Source organism: Lupinus angustifolius, chromosome LG16, assembly GCF_001865875.1.
Source record: "Lupinus angustifolius cultivar Tanjil chromosome LG16, LupAngTanjil_v1.0, whole genome shotgun sequence".
NCBI classification, from domain to species: domain Eukaryota; kingdom Viridiplantae; phylum Streptophyta; class Magnoliopsida; order Fabales; family Fabaceae; genus Lupinus; species Lupinus angustifolius.
In genome coordinates, this window is record NC_032024.1 from 19117395 (window position 1) to 19127705 (window position 10311).

Consider the following 10311-nt stretch of genomic DNA (forward strand, 5'->3'; position numbering starts at 1 on the left):
TAACATTCAAGTGCTCTATTATTTAATTAAGGTTGAAGTAACTTCAAGGGATGTCAATTTTATACCAAAATCATATATTATTTTGTTCATTGTCAAACTATTTCAATAATATTATAAGAGAAACGGAGAAATGTTGAGATATAAAGTAATAAATTTTATCATAAAGATGTATGATGGTCCGGAGGTACTCATCGATTGATTTTACTATTTAGTTGATTACTGGAAAGAGTAATATTTTTTTTATGTTTAAGATTGTGCACATCCTTTAAGAAATTATTAAATGATATAAAAATTACATATAATTTGATTAAAACAATCACATTTAATGTACAATAAAAACTGTATTACAAAAGAATGAAGAAACATGTAATGAAAAGATGAGTAATACATATAAGGATATAGTTGGAAAATAAAATATAATTTTACATTAGGTTTCCAAAACAACAAAAGATTTGATATAACATGAAAATGTTAAAACATCAAAAATATGCAACAAATTAAGCAAAAAGTCTTAAAAAATTAGATGAAATGTCATTGTTTTATTATTGACAATGATCGGAATGATATTTTTTCTTCAAAATTTTCAGAAATTAAGCTTATGATTTCTGAAATATGAAATGTAAAACAAAAAGATAAACATGTTTTTAGACTCATTTTCCAATTTCATTGAAAATGAAAACAAAAAATGATAAAAACAAATACAAAGCAACTTAACTGTTGTACTAAGGCTCACGGGTAACACCAATAATTCTAACAAAAAATTCAACATCCTCTTATCTTTCAAAAAAAAAAGAAAACATTACTAAAAATCTATATATTGGTTAAGGGATGATAATCACTTACTCTAATAAAGATTTCAATATATTTTTAAAATTGAATGTTCGTTATTATTTAATTTTGTATATATAAACATGACTTTTTAACCACTTCTAACTCTTAAAATTACCTAACATCTTTTTCACTTATTTATAATCCTTCTTCACATATTAATAATTTAACAATATATTTCAATAGAGATCAACTTCATCAACTAATAAAGATTAATGCATAATTAAGGAAAAAGTAGTTCATGATGATTACGGGTAAATATATATAGTTTAGGGAGACTTTACCCAAAAAGAAAAAGTATATACAGTGTCAGTGTAAGAGTTTAATACATTATCAGTCTACCATCTATAATTTATTTTCAATCATCACTCACTCTTAAAAAAAAATGCATATAAATGATGAATGATGTACTATTTGTAACAATAACAATATATAAATATTACACTTTGTATAATTCTCCTTGTTTTTCTTGTATTTGTACATAAATAAATAACATTAAAAGTTATTTAATGATTATATGATCACTTAAATGTTATGTGCATTTACTTTTTGATTAAATGGTTTATATTAATTGTTTACATTTACCTATACTATATATAGAGCTAAAATATTGTATAATTATTAATTTCTACTTTCCTATTTGGCCTTTAACATTTTTAATTTGTACAAAAAATCATATAATCATAGGTAATTACAACCAAAACATTACTTGTAAGTTGAAACTATTTCTCTCATCTTAAATTGGACATTCTAAAAGATATTTTAATTATATAAAAATTAAATATTTAATTGCATAAAAAAAGTAAAGTATTTGCCGAGCACTAGTTATAATAATAATTATTCTTACATGAATTATTTTCTAAATATTTTTTATATTGGATTAAAACACATTTAATTAAAAAATATTCATTTTTCATTTTTTCTCTCTATAAATGTATGATTCTTTGATATATTATTTTGATTTCACTTTCTAGAATTTTGTAATAAACATCCTCCTTTTGTTTTTTGGGTAACTTGTTTCCAAGTCAATGGGAAGACATTAATCCATTTTGAGTCAAGGACAATGTTTTTGACACAAGTATATTCACTCGAAGTATTATTACTTGAATTTTTCTCTCAACAAGTATGGCACTAAGAATCGAACATTTGACATTTTGGTTATCACATGATCTAATAAAACATTTTCTATAACAATGCCAATTATTGAGCCTCTAACATCATATCATCCAACATAATAGAAAAATGATCAAAATCCGCGTACCTAACAAATATTACAAAAAAATGTTTCTTGGGAAGTTCATATGGACCATGTCGACTAACCAAGGATCCATTTTATTTTTAATTGCTTTTTATAATAAAAAAAAGTCACAAGTTTGTTTGGCTTTTAAGGAAACAAATTAAATTGAAGATTTAAGGAAATTGGGACAACTCAAACATGGAAAAAGGGAAATGTGTAAATAATCTTGGGGAAATGGATTTTTCACATTTATCAAAACAGTATCCTAACGCCCGGTTTAAATGAAAACTAGTAGATACTGATTTAGTAAGATAATTATATCATCCATATAGAATTTAAAAATGATCAATACTAAAAAAATTATAGTCAAACTGTACCATATCGTATTGACCACAGTTGGTTTATGAATGAATAATTAATATTCTTGGAATGACACAGTAAGAATTCAAAACTTCAACTCAATAGTTGTTATTTGTTAATAACAAAGTTAGTCATTGAACAATTTCAATAATAGAGTTTTATGTTGCAAATAATGTCATTAGTAAAGATAAATGTATTATATTAATTATAACTAGTGTAGCGATATACACTTTGTGTTTCCCTACCCACATTTTTCTTTCTTGTGTTCAGTATTGAAGTTTTTTGTTTTTTATTTTGTTAAATCTAAATATTTTTTTGTATTTAATGTACTTTATATTGTAACTTTTATTGGATGTACCTTATATTTTATTTCATTGTCTTTATTTTAATTGTCAAATGAAGGCGAGAGTGTGATTAATATGTTGATGGTGATTACATATGATTATATGTTTTTTTTAGAAATTAAAATGTTAATGAAAACCAAAATCACACTATGATTTAGTTATACCATATTTTCTCTTTATATATAGTGTAGAATAAAAATGTATCTTAATAAGTATGAAGTTTAATTATAAACTTCTTATTAAACTTAGGGATGATAAAAATATCTCACCTATACATAGCATAAGTAATAATTATAAATTTACTTTTTAATTAAATATATCATATATATATATATATATATATATATATATCATTGATACCCGCAAACACTAATTATCTATGACCTAAAGGTAGTGTGCAACATATGTTAAAATTTAAAATAATAAATATCAGTAATTATAAAAAGATAAAATTTCTAATATCAAAATCACAAAATTTAAATATATTTAATCAAATAAATTACATATTTCATAATTAATTTGTATGTGATTTCACATTTTGAAATCGTTGATTGATCAATTTATTGTCAATATTGTTGAACATTTCTGCGTAAATATAAGTCACAATATAATCATTCATCATGCATCTCTCATTCGATCATGCAACCTATTTTTCACAAATTTTACAGTAAAAAAACTCTCTCTATAGTTGTATTGCTAACTTAAAAAAAGATAAATTAATAGATAAACAATATGTCTTCCACCTTTAAGCAATTTAGCTTAAAGATTATTGATTCCTTTCAAAGAAGCAAATTCAACATTATTATGCATGCTAGTGATGTAAGTTTCAAGTTGATTATCAAACATCACTAAATTAGTTGAATAAAAATCAAGTTAGTAGAACTTTGCAAATTCAATAAGTTTTTCTATATCAAAACTAAAGAAAAAAACCAACTAAAAACAAGATATTCAAAGAAGCAATTGAGTATCTATCTATCTCGAAGAAATAATCATAAAAAATTTTAAGTTACATATCCACAATATAATAAAATAATATAATAATGATTATTTGTTTTTTATAAAGCATGTAATGACATTTAAAAAAAAAAATTGGGCTTATAAAATTACAAGTAGTTTACATATTTTTTTCAAAAAAATCACCTACATTTGCACACCCTAAAATACACATATATACCATCGTCCCTGCCGGGAAATACTGCTACCTATATAGGTAGTCATAAACAAGTGCGAATATGAATATAGAAAAATATTACCTACACGTGTATACCCTATTGTCATCTGTAGTTAAACTACTTTACTATTTTATGGGTACTCTTATCAGCATGATAATCGGTGACAGTGTTGTTAAAACAGTACCGGTTATCAAACCGATTAGGGTACTGATATAGTGGTACAGTGATTTAACCAATCAGTAATTAAATTGTATCCAAGTTAAACTAGACATACTTGTTTTTATATATATATATATATAAACCTATAATAATAAACATTCAAATAGGTAGATACTCAAATTTATAATTTATGTCCATAATCTACTTAAAATTCACATAAACAAACAACTCTAAGTTTTTAGCAAACTCAAAGTCTAAATTACAAAACATATATCAATAAAAAAATATCACTTACAATCACAAAATATAAATAAATGATACAAGTTCATAACTCACTCTATAAATAAATTTTTTTTGGAGTTTTAACATTTAACACTAAGAAATCAAAGTTGTCTCATATCAAAATTATATTTTTGCACCAAATTCTATATTCAGACAGTACTCCAAAATTACACAAATGTCATTGAAATTACGCGTAAATGTTAGGAACCAAAATGTGTAATCTAAGTATACTTTGGAAGCATGTGCCTTGAAGTGTTGAAGAATGATGGGAAAGATGAGTCACATTGTAATGAGTTTTTAAGTTTTTTTAAAAAAAATATGTGTATAAAGCGTCCGGTATAGTCAAATACTGGTCAGTTCACCAGTTTTGATATTTGACCGGTTCAACATCTGTACCGTATTGGTTAGGAATCTGATTTTCTGATCGAACCGGCCGGTACTGTACGATTTTTACATCATTGATTGTTAAGATATTAGTAACATTATTTAATAAATATATTTATTTTTGCTATTTTTTTTATAGAAACCCCGAAAAGTAACTTATATCTATTTATATAAGATTTCTATAACATGAACTTATATCTATTTATATGATATTTTTTGTCCAACATGTCATTACATGCAGAATTCTTATGAATAAAAAAAATGTAAGTTACACATATAATTAGGAGATTAAAATTGCAATATTAAAATAATCCAAGATTAAAAGTATATTTTTTTGCTACTATTAAATATATTCTTTTACTTAGAATTAATGACCTAATCTCTTTCATGATACATAAAACATTATACTACTTGATCAACATCATATAAAATATGTATTTGAACAAAGAAAGAAAAGTAAAGTGCAGTGGTGAGAAGAAAACCGGGGTTTACCGGTAGACAATGAAAATAGACAAAGAAGACTAATACAATAACCAACCAAACTTTTCCTCAATAAACGGCGCACAATACAAACACCCTCCTTTCTCTACTATCCTATCTTTTCTTTCCAACGACGTCGTTTTTCCTCTCATTTCTACACTCTTTCTCTTCACTTCTCTTCAGATTCTCTTCTCTTCTCTCCATGCTTTTACTCTTCACCACTCACTTTTTCTTCTTCTTCTTCTTCGATTTTCAACCTTCTCTGCTTACATATTCGACGTCGTTTCAATAGCTGAGTTCTGAGCTTTTTCATTTTCTGTTGGGTCTGATTGGATTATTAAGGATTTATTTTTCGGTAAGTGGGTTTTCGTTTTTTTGTGTTTTCTGTTTCTTATGCATTTTTGTTATTTTACGAAAAAAATGATATTTGAAGAAAAAAAAATCGTTTTTTTTTAATTTGGTCATATATAAGAATTTGGTAGTTTTGTGTTCGGAAAAAATGCAAGATTTTTCAACTAGAGATGTTTGGAATTCAGATACTGTGTAATTGGATTATCTGTTTGGTCAATTCATGATTTTGTTTTTCTGATGTGTTTAATGATAGTCTCTTCTATTGATTAAATCAATGGCATCATGTAAATACTGTGGTTGATGCCATGTATATTTTCTCCCATAGTTCTGTTATGTTTTGTTCTTTATGATTCATTTCTCCACTAGCCACAGTAATAATAAAGAACGAATTTTGGCAAATAGTCTATTCTTAAAATGTGTAGTTTGGTTGAACTGGTCTAATATTTTCAAACCAGAGAAATGCATGCTATTATATTTATTCAAATATTCACTGAGATATTCTATATGGTTCAATGTGTATACCCTGCACATATACATGTACCCTGCAATGTTAGGATTGAAGCTGAAGTTATTGTGGCCTAGATTTTAATTTAATGGGTTTATTTTCCTTCTGCAATTGCTATAAATAATCTACACAATCATCATTATTTAGATTATGTCGTTGTTTTCAATTTTTCATTGTGTTATGAATCCTTGATACAATTTAAAGAACAAAAATATAAATATCGCAGAATCACTTATTAGAATGCTCCACGTTCATTATTTCATTTATTCAAAATTACAATTTCCCTATGAGTCTATGAGTTTGATCCAAATCTTCAATTTTTTTATCTGGGCATACATGGAAGCCAACATTGATGGTCTCAGCCAAATCTCTCTAAATTTTAGGTCTGTCATGTTTGATTCAAGCCATTCATTCAAATTCTTAAAGAGTGCACTTCAATTTGCCTATATTGTTTGAATGCTATTTTTTAATTTTAAAAGTGAGCAAACAAGAGGATTGCTGATATATTTTAAGATAGTAAGCTATTTCCCTCCTCCTAGACCCATATGATATCTTTCAGTTGTTTGTTACTCCGTTTTAGTGACTAACACGAGCAAACATATTGATGCACATAATTTAGATATCACAATGTATTTAGTGATAAAATTGCTCTTACTCTGTTACTTTCATACATGTTGCAGCCTCTAGACCTTATTGAATAAACAGATTAGTTTTCTATATGATAAAATTGCTATTTTTAGAAGATTTTATATATATATATATATATATATTCATCAAAGCTATTTTCGTACAGTTCTATTACATTTAATCTATCACAGAAAGTTCTCTTTTAGACATATATACCAGTGATATTGATGGTTTTGAGAATGGGTTTCTTAAACCAGGAGATAAGGATGCTTAGTCATGAAGGAGAGCTTAAAATAAGCTTTGGCTATCAATGTGATAGTAGTAGAGGTATCCCTTGCAAGGTTGCCAATGACTACAAAGGCCTTCCCGTGGTCCATAGAACAAGCAGTTTCTCTTGCTTGTCTGGTGCAGGCTTAAGTGCAAATGCTACACTTGCTAACACAAACATCTGCAACGGTGTGATAGGAGAAGAAATCCTTCCAAATCTGGACTCTCCTAGATCTTTTCGTAGGGTGCCCTCTTCCCCAAGTCTTTCAAAGTTGGACATACTATCATCTTCTCTCCCGAGTAGTTTGTCAAACCTAAGTTGCAGCCCATCCACTCCAAGTGATATGCTTGAGTGTGACCCTTTTTCGTTAAAATCCATGAGTGCTCCTTCCAGAAGTGAAGGTTTTCTTAATGCTATGGAAGTTCAAGTAGCAGGAGGAGCAGCTGGTGAAGATAGAGTTCAAGCAGTTTGTTCTGAAGAAAATGGGTGGCTCTTCTGTGCAATTTATGATGGCTTTAATGGGAGAGATGCGGCTGACTTTCTGGCCGGTACCCTTTATGACACTATCATAAGTTATTTTAGTATGTTATGTTGGGATTTGGAACCAGATTCCATCGTGGCTTGTCACGATAATGATTTGGGCAGATCTTTTCAACATAAGATGGATGATAGTCTTCATGATCATCAATCTCCATTGAGATTTAAGGAAAACAACTCTAGTCTTGGATGTTTCGTGAACAATACTCCACCTTTCAAGTCAGAAGCATCACTTAAATCATTTTCACATGAGGTACTTGATAGCCTCCAACGTGCTCTCAGTCAGGCCGAGAATGACTTCTTATACATGGTTGAGCAGGAAATGGAGGAGCGTCCAGATTTAGTTTCTGTTGGATCTTGTGTTTTACTTGTGCTTCTTCACGGGAACAATTTGTATACACTTAATCTCGGTGACAGCAGAGCAGTATTGGCAACGTATAGTACATGTGACAAAATGAATGGGAATAAGAGAATGGGAGCTGTCCAGCTTACAGATAGTCATACTGTTGACAATGAAGTCGAAAGAGCTGAACTTCTTGTCAGTCATCCCGATGATCCTAATGCCATTGTAGCAGGGAAAGTGAAAGGAAAACTGAAGGTTACTCGTGCTTTTGGAGTTGGCTACTTGAAAAAGGTTAGTGTTCTTTCTCATATGCCCCCACTCAATATTATGATTTTCTATTATCTATGGCTGCAATTTGTCATTATTACTTTTTCATATTTCAAATTGTCTCCAATATGATTGGTAAATGAGTAAATCTGTTACCATGTTTTACTTTAGTCCACAGACATAGCCACATGTAAAAGATTAGGGACATATGCCCCCACTCAACGTTATAATTTCTATTACCTGTTGGTCGCCATTTGTCATTGTTAGTTTTCGTATTTCAAATTGTCTCCATATGATTGGTAAATGAGTAAATATTTGTATTAGCCAATGAATAGACCTGATTTTCTTTCCTTTTTCTCATGCAGAAAAATCTGAATGATGCATTGATGGGAATCCTTCGAGTTCGTGATCTTAAAAGCCCGCCATATGTTTCCACTCAACCATCACTGAATGTGCATAAAATCTCAAACTCTGATCAATTTGTTATAGTTGGGAGTGATGGTTTATTTGACTTCTTCAGCAATGATGAGGCAGTAAAGCATGTTGAGTCATATATCATGAACAATCCTTCTGGTGATCCTGCAAAATTTCTCATTGAGCAGCTTATAGCAAGAGCAGCAGATTCTGCAGGTCATCTTTTCAAATTCTCATGATAGAACATTATAGTATCTTTTTTGATTCATGTAGCCGACACTACCTAGTGAGATAAAGCCTTGGTTGTTGTTGTTGCCTAAACATAAATTCTTATGGGTTGTTTGATTATCCTAAGTGATTTCGATGCAGGTTTCAGCATGGAAGAGTTGATGAATATTCCGGCCGGGAGGAGGAGGAAGTACCATGATGATGTGACTGTAATTGTGATCATCCTTGGGATGAATAAACGGACTTCAAAGGCATCAATTTGCATCTGAAAACTGACCGAAGTAATCTAGCATTTGAAGAATTTTAATAAGACAAATTGTTTCTCTGAATTGGCCAAGTGTATTGTGCACTCAGCCCTGTTGTATTTAAAACATGAGAATATGTAGGGAAATAAAATCAGAAGAAATAATTACAAGATATTCTTAAATCATATAGACAAACATAATCAAATATAATAATAAATATAAAATCATCTAATTAATTTCAAGCATCTCAATACTCCCCTCAAGTTGGAAGAAGGATTTTAAAGTGGGATGGAAAGTTGTTGTTTTTGTTTTTAAGGGTAAAAATATAATATTGTTATAAATAAAAGAATAAAAGTGTCATAACATGGATTTTGTTTTTGTTCTTGTAGCACTTGCTTCTCTAGCTTAATCTTCAAAGTTGGCATATATATGTCAAATGCATCCAGTTTTTTTTTACATAAATATGAAATTCTTGGATATCAAAGAGATTTAGTAAATGTATCTTAATTGATCTTTTGAATGCACACATGATGTCGTGATCTTCCAACAATAACCTTTTGAAGATAATCAACCTCTATATGTTTCGTTCATGTGTAAAAGACGGGATTGGAGGCAATATTCAAAGTTGTCTAATTATCACAAATGAACTTAATCGATTTAACTTTGAAAAACATTAACTCTTAGATAAGATGTTTGAGTAACGCAAACTCTCTTGCAGCAAGGGTAATGATTATGTATTTTGCTTTTGTACTTGATTTAACAATACTATGTTTCTTACTTAATGAGATAACATTGCATCCAATAAGAATACAATAGCCTGAAGTTGAATTCCAATCATTCGAGCATCCAACCTCATGTACATTAGTGTGTATGAGGATATTAATATGACATTTGTTCTCATAAATCAATTATTTTTTAGGAGATTGGTTAACATACATTAAGATATGAACAATTGCTCTCACAATGACTATAAAGTAGTTAATTAAGGAATTGCATCACAATATTTACATCAAATGATGTATTTGGATATGACTCCCTTATTTCGACACAAGTTTAACATTAGAATCGATGAGAGTATCATTAAGATTGCAGTCTAACATTCACGTCTCCTTTAGAATATCTAGAGCATATAACCTTTAGGATTTTGCAATACCTTCTTGTTACTAAGTTACCTTAATTCCAAGAAAGTATAGCAAATGTTCCATATATTTTGTTCGAAAGTGTTGGAATAAATGTTCTTTGAGACTTTAATGTCATAATGATCATTTCTAGTAATAACA

General features: G+C 28.8%; 1 protein-coding gene across 3 annotated transcripts; it reads left to right on the top strand.

The window, feature by feature from the left end:
- On the top strand, positions 5279-9263 carry LOC109330291 (probable protein phosphatase 2C 40). Of its 3 annotated transcripts, none has more exons than XM_019564437.1 (4): positions 5279-5601; positions 6987-8168; positions 8510-8774; positions 8928-9263. In XM_019564437.1, exons 2-4 carry the CDS (start codon positions 6996-6998, stop codon positions 9053-9055), a joined length of 1566 nt encoding a protein of 521 aa, XP_019419982.1. In that variant the 5' UTR covers positions 5279-5601; positions 6987-6995; the 3' UTR covers positions 9056-9263. The 3 variants fall into 3 exon arrangements, with proteins under 3 accessions (XP_019419982.1, XP_019419980.1, XP_019419981.1); XM_019564435.1 differs by lacking the exon at positions 5279-5601 and adding an exon at positions 6544-6618; XM_019564436.1 differs by lacking the exon at positions 5279-5601 and having other exon boundaries at positions 6954-8168.

Excerpts from the sequence above, each read along its gene's own strand:
- LOC109330291 (XM_019564435.1), top strand. The coding sequence starts at position 6,559 with ATGCTATTTTTTAATTTTAAAAGTGAGCAAACAAGAGGATTGCTGATA. Across the intron at positions 6,619-6,986 it reads TGCTGATATATTTTAAGATA|GAGATAAGGATGCTTAGTCA; the intron begins GTAAGCTATTTC and ends TTCTTAAACCAG. Across the intron at positions 8,169-8,509 it reads GAGTTGGCTACTTGAAAAAG|AAAAATCTGAATGATGCATT; the intron begins GTTAGTGTTCTT and ends TTTCTCATGCAG.